Below are 13,865 nucleotides of genomic sequence, written 5' to 3'. Positions count from 1 at the left end.
ATGCAGGGAGCTGTGTGATTCACTTCCCCGTTTGCATGAAGTGTGGCTGTTTTCCTGTGAACAGGAAGCAGAAGCTGTCGTTCCAGGAAGAGATCATTACGTTGGTTGAAGTGCACCGAACCTGCCTGTATGCGTGTGACAACGAGAAATCGTGTCTTTGTAGCAGCTTCGCAGCCTGAAATAAGGGTTTCAATTCGTTTACTGCAACAACTTTAAAAATAATTACTAAAATAAACAAGTTATTTTTTTGTCTATTTAAATGTCCAATTTCCAATTTATTTAGATGTGCGTAAATCAAATAGAAATATCACAAGAATGTTATAATGACGTGACCGGATTGAGAGAAATTAATGATTTGGATTCCCAAAGTGGAAGTGAAATAACAGGAAACTAACTAAAAACTAAACTAAAACTTAAAGCGCCTACAGTGGAAACTGATTTTTACCAATGAAAACGCAAACTGTTTCCTAAAAATGAAAGCATTAACTGTGGTCACAGCTCGCTCTTGTTTTATGTGTGTCACACACATGAGCGTCAAAGACAGAACTGGAGCCATGTTTCATCATTTTACCAAACGCCTCGGCATGCAGACTAGCTGACGTTTTCAACTCCGTTACACAGAGGATTGGAGATAAATTATTACCTTCTGCTTTCCGTTTGCCTTCTGTTGATATTTTTGCAGACTCAGGCAATACCCATTAAATTTGCATTAACTAAATGAGAGTGTGGCAGGTTCAGATCTGGGCTATGTTGCACAACTGGGCAATGTTTGCACGGTAACATACGTGTGTTGGCACCGGCGCATGACTTTCTTGGTAGGATGCATGATGAGTCAGAGGAAATACACGGGTCTTTGTGCCAGTAATTGTCCTGTTCATTGTGTATTTCTCTGAAATCAAAGCCACACAAAATCTGTGAAACAATACGTTTTGCCACCCGTTGCCATCACTGTGCTTCTCTTTCAGCTCCTCTACATTTTCTTTCTTTTTTTGATATCTGCTAACGACTGGTATTCATATCTCTGCTTTTATTTACGTGTTTTTCCTCTTGTGCTTCTCTCAACAGGAGTGACAGCGGCTCTGTCTTTCTGAAGAAATCTGTGGCATGAAACCAGATCACACAGGTCTCTCGTACACCTTCATCTCCCTTTACCACTCTCCAGTTAGAAACACACTCCTCAGCTTCACTGCATTGATGAGGTAACGTCAGGCTCCGTGCAAGAACCCACCTGCAGCGACTCCTCCTTCCCCTCTTCCTTCCTCTTCCTTCTGTCAGTCATTGCACCGCAGCCATGGGCCAAAAGATCTCTGGCAGCATTAAATCAGTAGATGGTCGCGGGGAAAGCGGTGGCTCCCCATCCTACCGACCCCTGACTCATCGCCGGCAGCACCCTGAGCTAAGGGGCCCGGATTTCTTCAAACCTCCCAGGCTGGATCTCCTACTGGACATGCCGTGCGCTGGACTGGAGACTCAACTCCGTCACGCGTGGAACGCCGATGACCGGTCGCTTAACATCTTCATCAAAGAGGACGATAAGTTAACGTTTCATCGCCACCCTGTCGCTCAGAGCACGGACTGCATCCGGGGGCGGGTCGGATACACGAGGGGACTCCATGTATGGAAGATCAACTGGCCCGTCCGGCAGCGAGGCACCCACGCTGTGGTCGGAGTGGCAACCTCCGAAGCTCCTTTACATTCTGTTGGCTACACAGCGTTAGTGGGGTCAGACTGCGAGTCCTGGGGCTGGGATCTGGGACGTAATAGGCTCTACCACGACAGTAAGAACAGGGCGCACAGCTCACTGCCCTCTTACCCTTGTTTCCTGGAGCCGGAGGAGTCGTTCACCCTTCCGGACTCTCTGCTAGTGATACTGGACATGGACGAAGGGACCTTAAGTTTTATGGTGGATGGACAGTATCTAGGAGTGGCATTTAGAGGACTGAAAGGAAAGAAACTGTATCCCATCGTCAGCGCCGTTTGGGGACATTGTGAGATATCCATGAAGTACATCAACGGCCTGGATCGTAAGTAATTGCTTTTTGGTGACTATTTACACATTATGAACATAATCCAGCAGTAATAGTAGTAGTGGAGACTACTCAGAGTTCATAATCACATGACCTTAGATAAGCGGTCTCCAACCTTTTTTGCACCACGGACTGGTTTATGCCCGACAATATTTTCACGGACCGGCCTTTAAGGTGTCGCGGATAAATGCAACAAAATAAAACTAGTACCAGTACCGAAAAAAAGAAGATTTATTCATAACACACGTGAAAAGACCCAGGAAAACCGATAACAAAATAACGCTGAAAACCGATAAAAACCCTGAAAACCATACATTTCACACCTGAGCCTCAACTCTCACGGCCCGGTACCAAACGACTCACGGACCGGTACCGGTCCGAGGCCCGGGGGTTGGGGACCGCTGCCTTAGATGACCTATCTACAAAAAATGCCTGATATAAAAAAAAAAAAGGAAAAGAAAAAAAAGGAAACCACTGAACTAAACTAATGTGGCGGTGTCGTAATACGACGCATGCCTTCGTGATGTTGTAAGAATTTCAGTTTGTTGTGTCACTCTTCTGAGATTGCAAATCTGACACACTTTCTTTGGCAGCAAACGGGGTGAAAATTAGTTTGAGTACCACTGGAAGGAGTCCACGTGTTCTGCAACATTCATTATTCAGTACTCAGTACTGAAAGCATTAGTGTCTCAGCGGTTTGAGTGTGCAATTTCTAGTGGTTTTTTCTTCTTCTTTTTAAATTGAAGTGCTTTCGTTAGCGATGCTTGAAGCCGGAGAGGAGTCTTGAGTTATTTCACAAAGACAAAGAAGGTGTTTTTTTTAAACAAAGCAGTCAGATGTTAGCGATGGATGCGTTGGGTTGATTTTGTTATATTTTTCAGTGATTTGGCTTTTTTCCAGCTGTAGAAGTGTATCATGAGCTAACTGTGTTTCAAATTGCTGTGGCAGACCAGACATATGGTGCACACATGAAATATTCGTAGTTTAAATTACTCTTCTGCAGGTTTTTTGGTTTTGATTGGGTAAACAGATTGCTTGTGATTGTTTTCTTTGATCTCTGAAGTCTCTCCCACTGTCTGCATGTGCGCGCCAAAAGAGAAGAGCCAGGCTCCTCCATCACAGTCTAAACAGTAATGCTTTGAACGTCTCGTTAAAAGCTCACTTAGACGCACATCACGGACACTTACACGTATGAACACACACCTGCCAGGAAGGGAAAGGGTGTGTTGTGACAACAGGCTTATAATCTCCCTCCCTTTTAGTTCGCTGAGCCCTGTGGGTCTTATTTGATTTCACAACAGGGTGTGCTTTTGTGTGTAACCCCAACAGCAATCTCAAAGGAAAACCCGTCGCTCTCTGTAGTTTGTTACATCTCATTTCTCTTTGCCCAATCATCTCAATTTTTTTTTCTCTCAAAACTTCTCTGCTCTCCAGGGACACCATGACACCAAGAGCCCATTTTCTTCTCTAAAAAAAATAACAGGCGTAATTCCAGCTTTAAATTGGGGGGGTTTTTTTGGCTTAAAATTGCAGCTGGCCAACTGGAATATGAATCAGAAAAAAACCCCTCTTGCCTGAACTGTATTTATTTTCTATCCTTCAGTTTAACTCCTGTTATATGTGTGCATTTAAATCTTTTAATCTCCAACCTGTCACTATTAAACATTGTTTGACTGCTTAAAAGCACCGTACCTCAGTCATTTTTCATTTATGTAGAATATTGAGTCCGTTTTAAAGCACTCGCTTCTACAATCTTACAGCCTTCATGCTGTGAAATGAGGTTTGGCTGTGTGTAAAGCTTAATGCAGGGAGGAGGGTAGAGGCCCATCGTCGCAAGCCGGCTGAGATGTGTGTATGAGAGATAGACACTGACACGGCATGAAATTAAAAAAAATACATATTTTTGGTCAGAGTACAAAACAGAATGAAGAAGACTCAAAAATCAGGGGATCTTGGGAAGACACTGGTTGTAGAGAGCAAGAAATATCTAACTAACTGTAACCAGTCACAGCTTTTATTAGAATACGGTCTTTATTATACAGCCGTGCATTCAGAATTTCCCAAACAAAGTAAATGAAATCTCATGTGAATGTGTGCGCAAACACACGGAAACAAAAGCGTGTTTGAGAGAGGCCTAAGGTAGGGGAAGTCCGCTCGGACTACTAAATCCGTAACAATTCATTCGGTTTCTGATTCCACTCATTTGTTGCTGAGACGTCGTTTTGGGTTATTAGCGCTCCAGGCGTCGCTCTGAATTCCAAACAAAGACAGCAGTGAGTGATATTTCAAGGGTGTAGTGAAAAGGTGAAGTAAACAGCCTAAAGCAGGGTCTCTTTGACGCAGGGCAGGCTGTGATTACAGTCTGTGCGGCAGCTTCTTTCAGTATCAGTTTTGGATTGAATCGGCTCGTCTGCCCTGCGGATGACTCGAGTAGAGAGAATGAAGTCATAATTGCTGTCTGCCTGTGAGTAAAGGAGTGTCTGTGTGCACAGCAAACCATGATTGTGTGGTCAGCCGAAGAACAGACGTTGTTTCACCTTTTTGTTTTCTTTTTTCACGGTAATCGCTCGGCAGTGACTGTATCTAATGAGCCGACCTATGAGAAGCCACCGTTGGGCTGTTTGTAAATTATTATTGGAGGAAGAAACAACGCGATTGCCGGGTATTAAAAAGAGATTTGTTGGTGCGCCGTCTTCACGTCACCCTGTTTGCTTTTCTCATCACTCCAGCTCAGGCCCCTGTTGCTCTGTGATCGTCATTTTTGCTCCACCTGAGATCATTAATCCCATTCCTGCAGTGACACACCGGAGAGCGATGAAGCCAGCAGCACTTCAGGCTCATGGCAGTTTTTGTAAGATTGCACAAAGTGACCAGAAACGGATATGAACTTCAGTCTGCATTGTCCTGCACATGTGAGCCCTCTTCCTTCAGAGGCGTCCTCCATAAACATGTGAACTGATCTGTTTGCCAGTTAGAGTATATTTAACTTAATAGATGCTATGTTACATAAACTACATATGCAGCTAATTTCTTTGCAACCTTAAAGGACACTCTCCTTCTTCTCCTTGGTTCTTTTTCTTCCGCTCATAGTTTTCTCTTGTCCTGTGTCTATAATTGTGCCAATTAGTGGCACTTTGATTAGCTAAAATGGGAGCTTTAGCCCTGATATGTGCCATTTTCTCTCCTGTCTTTGTACTCCAGCACACATTATGCAGAATGCCACTGCAAAATCTGGCAGTTTAACAGCTAATTTACAAACCACCCAGAATATAATTCCCTTTTTTCTCTGAATAATTAAATGCAGTTTCTGGGCACATATTGCTGTTATCAGCTTATAAAATGCAATTTCTGGGGATGGTTTTCACTACAGTTACTTGTCCAGAATTTCTTTCCTGCTGGTGAAGCCAATGTCTGCGTGGTTTTCTCACGTGGCTGAATAGTTCCCCCGTCCAACAGCTGTCATACGATTTATCCATACAGACAATTAAGCCGACCAGTCATTGTTGCATCATGGGCTGTGAGGGAAGCAAAGGGGAAAACAGGGTTGAAAAGGTTGGGGGGGGGAGCAGATAAGGTGGGAGAGAGAGTGAAAGAATGGAAGAAAACCCAAGAGAGACGGTTACAGCTGAGAGAATTGGTAAAAGCAGGATAACATCTGCAAGTCGCAGCGAGCATACTGAAGTTTTATCAGGAGAAGGGTGGAAGCGGAGCACAAAGGCAGCGAGAGAGAAGGGCTTGCACAGTAAGGGATGTGTGACAGGCGCACAGCTGATCAGCTCTCTGAGCTGAAAAAGCTGGTATTGTTGGTATTGCAACACAAACCACAAAAAACACATTAAAAATGATGAAAAATGAATCTTAAAATATTAAAATGCTGAACTTTTCTTTTTGCAGCATTTCACAGACACCGGCACTACCACACGGTTTTCTCTGCCATTAATTTATACTTCACAGTCAAAATCACAACTGCCGGCTTATTCGGGATTATTCACATTCCAGTAGATCTGTCGACGTGAAGTGACCCAGTTTCTTTCTCCTGTAAGCCAGCTGAGAGCTGACACCCTGACCTCCCTCCCTCTCTCCTACTGTTTAGTCTGCATCACATGAGCTTACACACTCCAGGTCAGACCTAAACCAGCTGCAGCCACCTACTCACTAGAACGTCACACAGCGGTCTTAGTTGTGTCTGGGTTGTTTACATGAAGATCATGGCACCCTAAGATCCCCAGAAAGCGCACTGTCTGTCAGTAGGAACACTTTAATTGATGTCTGTCTTTTTAGGTTCATAAATGATCAGGAATTCACTCTTTAGTTGAAAGTATTTAACCTTTCCAGAGCTTTTATAGTAATGATTGCAGTTTTTGTTCAAGTGCTGGTTTATCAGATCAAAACAAAGTCGGCACAAACTCAGTTGCCCTCCTTTGTGATATTAAGTCATGCAGATTTGGATTTCTTAGATCTGCTGCGGTTTTGAGGCGCTCCCGTCTCAGATTTCTGCAGGCGCTAAAATACGGTGAGGGTTTTTTAAAATTGTGTGTCGGTAAAAGGACAGAAATGTTTATTTTTGAAAACAGAAAAGCAACTCGTCCTCGAGGAAGTGACTACTTTCTATTGAAGTCGTTTCAAAGATCACTGTGAAGTCGAGCATTGTGGCATGTGGGAAATTTAAAGGTGGGCGTCATAAAACCACAGCATATAAAATTAAACCCAACATTTTTAATTTGGATACTTTAGCGCTCGTTAATTTCCTTATTATTTGGCTTTTGCATGTAAATTTCACTCCAGGATGGATGGACGGGATGCCAGTATCTGAACCATCAGCATTCATGTTAGGAGCAGTGACTCAGCTTCCTGAGCTAGTGCGTGGAGTTTCGCACCAACTGCTGGCTGTGATATGTGGGTCACTGGGTTGGTGATTTAGCTTAACTTGGCTGCCAGCCTTAGGCTTGCATCCTGCTCTTTATGGTTCCCTGATATGTCTCCCTGTGCTTTTTACTGTCACATTTGCATGCATCACTGGTTTGTTTTTCTCTGTCTTGTTCGTTCGTTTCCCCCGAAGTGTTTGCTCCTTTGCACATTTAGCTATAAGCAGCTTCTTTGTAGCCCACACACTGTGGGGAGGGGGGAAAAGAAGAAAAGTTATACTTTGTGCTTTTCTTTAAACAACCCGACACTGATTTCTTCGAAATATTTTGATCATCCATAATTGAGAGAGCACTTTGTTTTTGCACCTGCTCTGCTAATTGTGCAAATTTTTTACTGGCTAATTTGTAGTGCCTACGCAGTAGCTTAATAGCTTGTGCAAATTGTCTCAGAAGAAGCTACGGCAACAACTGTTCTGCCTAAATTAAATGTCCTCAGTGGCCGAATGCCTCTGATATGTTCTGGGACTCTGCCTTTCTTGATATATAATATTAAGAACACCTCTGATTGGATGCTCTGACACTGCAAAACAGGATTAAATGACACAGAAAAAGCTCAAATGGAGGTTTGAAAGTGCCTCATGTTTCTTTTTCCATCCTCTGCTTTGAGATCTAAACACCCTCGGCTGCAGCGGGGAACGGTGGTGTCATCTCAGTGTGCTCACAATCAAATATTTAACAGCAGAGATGAGCAGCGAAGAAGAGAAGAAAGAGGCATAGAAAACATAAAAAAATAAAATGGAGATAGACAAAGTAAAGAATTGGAGAAGAGCGGAGGGGAAACCAGCGACATGCGAGAGATAAAAGGCAAACAGAGAACATGAACTAAACAGAGCCTAAAAAGTGAGGATGGTGATTTTATTATGCTCTCTAGTGTCAAAGCTTTAAGAAAAAAGAGGCACTAAAAAAGCAACAGGAGTGAGGAAGGAGAAAAAGAGAACAGAATAGAGAGAACTGAACAGATAAATATAGCTAAAAAAAAGTGCATGGAAAGTGCGATGGAGGCAGCTCTGAAATGTGGGAATAATCACAGATTGGCAGCTAGAATGAGGACTGACAGAGACAGGCTGATAAAAGGCAAAGAAGGGAAGGAGCGCTATTAGAGATGAAGAAGACGGGAGGTGTACAGAGCGAACGAGGGCCAAATTGAAAGTCATGTCGAGCCACTGGTGTCGGTTCTGGTCACATAAACTGATAGATGATGTGGGAATCATGGAGCAGCGCTGAAACCGGGTGCTAATGAAGAGCTCCAGGGCAAACGTCGGTCTGATTAGTAAAAGGACAAGTGCTGGAATATGAATCAGTGTTTTAGACATACTCAAACACAATCTAATGCATATAACGACATTTGAGATTTTTAATCTTAATCCGTGTGAATATTTCAAATATTTAGTTAAAATAATCAGTGTAAAGCTGTTTATCAGTGTACTTAGCTTATCTCGAGCTGTTCCTGGGCCTAAAAATGCAATAATCTATGATCTCACAGCAATAATCACTGGCTGGCTTTTATGCAGCTTCATTCACAGAGCTTTAGAGAGAAACTGGGGTAACCTTTTCCAGGCTTAAGCTTGTCGACTTAAAATAGCTAATGACCTTACCGTAGCTAACAGCTCAACTGCTGTCGAGTGGTGCCTTTGCCCGAGTCGATTATACAACTTTAATTGAGAATCCCAAGTCCAGCGTCAGTGTTTCAGTTACAGCGATGACCTGGTTCAGCTTCTGAACTTCTCAAAATAAGTGGACTATTTAAGCAGATCAGCTGCACTGCAAATTAATTGCCTACTTGTAAAGCCAGATTAACTCGAGTTGTTTTTTTTAGATGGTTTCAGACTCGAGAATGACTGCGCGTCTGCTGAACTGTGCTGCGTGTCTGCAGCGAGTATGTGTCTCCTGGCTGTTTTCTGTTCCCACTTTCTTTCTTCGGCTGCTTTTTTTCCTTCTTTCTTTTTATTTCTTTTTTCTTTCATTGATTCCATCACATTAATGGGCTCATATCGATCTACACCCCCCAAGACCAGAGCCGTGCACACCTGCTCTTACTAATGTAAGCGCTGCTTGACATTAATTTTGTGTAACTTAGTGCCGGAGAAAAAGGTCAATAACGGGCAAAGAGGTATTTTAAATTCAACACAGGATGAAGTGTTACACGTGTACTTTTCACATTGTCCACAACATTGGTGGCATTTTGCAACTTTAAAAGCACAATTATAGCTTTCCTATAGCTAACTAATGGCAAACACAGTCTGAAGTAGTCTACAGCGAGGAGGAAAAAAAAGTCTTAAGTGCTGAATGCTTCCCTGTGAATCTGTGAATAGTCACATAGCCGGCGTGTTAACATTTCCCCACTGTACCGCCAGTATGCGTGTTAAAAGTTCTGCTATCAGTTGTGTTGGTTTTTGTGTAAAACAGAAATGGCCCTCATGCTGAGAGAAGATGAGAGACAGACTGAATTACTGCAGAAAGAAATCACTGTGATTTCACACCTGATTATCTCCCCATTTATCCTGCCTCTCTGTCAGGACTGATCCATTTCCCCCTGTCTGTCCCGTCCTGAGCTTTTGTGTGTGTTTCGTAAGGCTTTTTCCCCCCCGGCATGGGATACAGAACGCTGCAGGTTTTATTAAGTGATGGCATTTTGTCATTCACACAGGGGGTCACTTTTAAGTTAACGGTTCTTACATCTTCATCCAGACATACCTGAAACAATGATGGAGAGAGCCACGGTGTGCACGGCCCACACGAACAACCCCAGAGAGACAGCTTTGTTATTTTGTACATGTTCAGACTTGGTGAAGCTACATGACGGCCTTTGGAGTTTTTATGAGAAGGCGACCCGGGCGCTTATTCGGACATGGAGCCAACATAAGATGCCATCCTTTAATGGAAAGGGAATAGACAGAACTGTAGAAACACACAAGTCCTCGTCAATTAACTTTTAAAAGTCTACTTTTAAACCAGGGAAAGGGCTTTAGGTGAATCAGTTTTGCTTTGCAGCCTCTTATGCAGCGCAGCACCAGCCACCAGACAAATTTATGCAAGCATGAGAAGCTTAGAAGCCAAAATTAGTTTTGAAAGCTCAGCAGTGGCCTTTTACAAACCCATAAATCCCATGTTTAACGCTGCCACAGACAAAACTGTGACTGTGAGCCACGCTTTTCCCAGACACTGGAGCCTTGTTTGGGTGACATAGAAGAATAATAATACCTTAGACTGTTGCCTTTACTTGTAGGTAAATGCACAAAACTATTTGGGTGCTTGTGTAATCTTTCCACTTTAATCGAAAATAAATAAATAAAAATAAACCAGAGGAATGATTTTGATAGTGTTCAGGCTCTGATGACTCAGAACAGCATTGTTTTCATTTATTAAATCTGCCACCAACACACACAAACGCACACACAGTGAGGCCCACAGGTCCGATGTTATTAACAGGGCGATCCAATCACTTCCCGGCTTTGTAACGAAGGAGAGCAGTAATGAATGAGAGCAAGATAATCCTCCACAATCTTCGTCTCCTTTCATTCTTTGTTCAGGAAGCTGTAGGCACAGCCGCTAATCAACACTTCAATTTGGCCTCCTGACATTACCAATTTACTGACAGGCTGGATTCCTTTTGTGCGCTCTCGTGGATTCAGTTCTATTTAAAGGTCTCTCGGCCCTCTCTCTGTGTCTTTTCGGCAATTTTCCTCCCCGATGAATGAAACTCCCTCAGCTTATTCAACTGTTTATCAGTTCATTTCCTCGACTTATTTTTGCGGCACTGCAGAACAACTGCTGTTGCGCTCCAAGCTATTAGCCGAGTTAAAGGTACCTGAAGGCACTGATAGTCCGAACGCCGCCATCTCTCTTGTTGATCTGGATGTTTCTCCTCTGCTGTTTCCCTTGTGACATACAAAGAGGAGCTAAAGTCTGTCCGTGAACTACGTCCACCTGTTCCTGTTAAAAGCAAGCCGCTCTGTTTAGATGACAAAAGTTCACATGTGTCCTGTTTGGACATCTTGTCAGAGCGATGTCATGGCTTTGGTTAAGGGGTTTGCATTAGTGTTCAGGAATCCTGGCCTTTAAAACAGCAGAGACGTGATGTAATGGATTAATTTTTATGCCCTTGGAATACCTCCTCTTAATGTTTCTAATCATGGAAAGTTGGCAGCTCTCACTTGGTCTTTAAGCAATTTCCTCATTCACACTCATGCAGTTTGCCACCTTCACACATGTGCAATCCTCTTTTGTTTGCCACCTAGCAGCTTCACTGGAGCTGTTTTGGGTGGAGTGCAGTCCTTAAAGTTGCCTCACTCTCATTTTTCTTTGACTAGCTTGCGACATTACTCATGTTTTCATAATTTCCCTGTCAGGGATTCAGCGTGCATCCACTTAAAAAGCCAGGTCACTCATGGAAACGTAAATAAGCACTTACAGAAAACAGATGTACCGTGGCAATCTGGTCTCCCTAACACTGTTTATAAAAACAGCAGGTTCATAATCAGATTTCCCTGCTGCCCACCACCTGATTCGGAAAGAATTACACACCTATTTTAACTGTTACATTAAATTGAGATACTCCCAGGTCGCATTGGAAGTTCGTTTTCCTCATGTACAAGCTCGTTAGGGAACAAGCTCATTAGAAACCTTGTTATGCCGGGGTTAAACGGCCACAAAACTGAGGCTGGGGAAATTAGTTTTCTCAATTCCTCTCCACGATTTCATAAAGCTAGTTTTGTGTATACAGGACACGTATGAAATCAAGTTACAGCAGAAAACTGACTGTAACATGAGGCCATATTACTGAACTCTAAACTGTTAATTTACCATTGTGATTCGATTTGTCGTTTTCAGAGGTGAATCATCTTATCTTATCTTGCATAAACTCATAAGCATCACAACTATCCTAGCTCTAGCTAGCCAATAGGCTGTCCTAACCTTTACTTTTCTACCAGTTATCATTAGCTGTTCGAGCCAAACAACGGCACTTTTATTGTATTTACTCAACCAACCAACCATAGTGTTTGCCTCTTAATTTAGAGACTTATGGGAGACCCTAAGCGTATGTTGTTGTTTTTTTGCACCACTATAAAGTGCAGGTAGCCACTGCAGTATTCCCCTGAACAACATGTGTCGCCACTCAGGCAACAGCGTGTAGTGTGACTGATCCACAACATAAAAGAAACCCAGCTGCAATAATGCACTTCGGTACTTTTGCGTGCGTCAGTTAGGTGTATCAGCGCACGTATTTAAAAGCATGCGTATGACTCAGTGTGCAGCTGGTCTGCATTCTTCATTTGTTTTGTGCTTTTTCTGTGCTCACTGAGCTTTCAAACATTGTACACACAAGACTACCATTTGCTAATGTCTACAATTAGCGTCGATTTCACAATGAAATCCAACAACTGTTGTGCTCGATGGTAACCTTGGAGACCAGCAGCGCATGCCTGTCGTGTATAAACTTCTCAGTGGCAGAAATGACTGTTCTGGCCTTTTGCTCTCTTTCAAAATAAACACACGAAAAACAAATAAACACAGTTGATACGAAGCATCGAGCAGCTCTCGACTAACACAGGTCACCGGTTGATTTGATGCTTTTCACATCTTAATTCTTTAATTCTTTAAGTTGTTTTTTTTAGTTTTGTTCAGTTTTTTTAATAAAAGTTGAATGACTGTAATATAACGATGCACTTGCTCAGCTTGATTTCACTGTGCATTGAGTCAATACAAGGTAATTCTTTCAGAGTGTTTTTGCTGATGCCCTGTCTGCCCTCCAGCCGAGCGCCACAGCGGATGTGTTCTTTCATTTCGTGGCATCAGAGATCTCGGGTGATAACACTTTTGCCTGCCCGCCCAAACATAATTTTTCTACTGTAACTCCAGCGAAACACCATAGAAAGTGCGGCATTTGTGGCCGTGTGACCTGTCGTGTTTTAAGTGCTTTGCTTGGGAACGCTGTTGAAATCTGCTGCCAAGCATGCAAAAATTGATGGACACAGAAAAACCTACGGAGTTGTTTCCCCACATGATTCAGACACAGAAAATGTTTCTTTTAAGTGAAGAGGCATATGGGAAAAGTGTATTTGAAACATGTTCATGCCGATATTTCACTGATGAATTGTACCATAGTCTCAAGTTTTTCTACCTGCATATATCACTTGTATGTTAAAATTGAATTACACCAGTATTTTCAGCTCTATCTCTGTTGCTGTTTTCTTTTCATGTGATTTCAAACATTTAAATCGTTATACTGGGACAAAGTCTATATTTAATACCATAGATGCTCACCCCTCTGAAAAAAATAGTTGTGGAGCTTCAATCCACGTCCATCTTTTTTTCCCCTGACAACCAGTAGATCTCTTTATACTCACTGCACACTGCTTGCCTGTCCTCCGTCATACGCTTTGACTGCAGAAGTTACATTTGAGGAACAAAATGTTCAGTTGAGGCTGTCAGAGATATGTAATCCTACTTTAATTAAAGTGTTGTGTAGAAATAGTTACTTAGTATTTCAGATGCTTGACTAACAATATACCATCAGGTGCTGGTGTGTAAACCGAATGGTGACTCACTCGGTGTAAAACACAGTGTGATGTAATTCTCGGTTCTGTAAATTTATATTTTATGTTCAGTTTATGACTCAGCTTCCAAGAAGAACAGATAGTGACAAAAGTTTGTCAGTGCACTCTAATCTTGTGAGTGGGTGTGTGATGGATGGCTGTAATGGAGTAAAGATCCACAGCGGAGTGCATCAGAGCAAAAAAAAATAGCCGAAAAAGTCACCTTGCACTGAATCGTTTTAGAGCATGAAGCGGCACCGTGGGTCGTCTCAGCTCAGCGGTGTTAAGCCGACTAGCGTATGACTTGTTTATGAGCCCGAAGCTAGGGGGAAGGTGAGTGAGTAAATGGAGACATGCCAGAAAAATCCTTGAACAGT

General features: G+C 42.7%; 1 protein-coding gene across 5 annotated transcripts in view; it reads left to right on the top strand.

Annotated features, from left to right (window-relative positions):
• The window catches only part of spsb4a (splA/ryanodine receptor domain and SOCS box containing 4a), an 87,488-nt gene that overhangs the window by 50,077 nt on the left and 23,546 nt on the right, over positions 1–13,865 (top strand). For all 5 annotated transcript variants that reach the window (XM_087832256.1, XM_087832257.1, XM_087832258.1 and 2 more), the window contains one exon: positions 1,066–2,024. In XM_087832256.1, coding sequence (XP_087688382.1) covers positions 1,292–2,024 — 733 coding nt within the window. In that variant the 5' untranslated portion in view covers positions 1,066–1,291. The remainder of the gene's footprint in view (positions 1–1,065; positions 2,025–13,865) is intronic.

The sequence above is a fragment of the Neolamprologus brichardi genome, chromosome 18 (genome assembly GCF_056152115.1).
Source record: "Neolamprologus brichardi isolate AB-2024 chromosome 18, ASM5615211v1, whole genome shotgun sequence".
Taxonomy (NCBI): domain Eukaryota; kingdom Metazoa; phylum Chordata; class Actinopteri; order Cichliformes; family Cichlidae; genus Neolamprologus; species Neolamprologus brichardi.
Note: the sequence above shows the minus strand (reverse complement) of the source record. Positions and strands in the feature narration are given on the sequence as shown.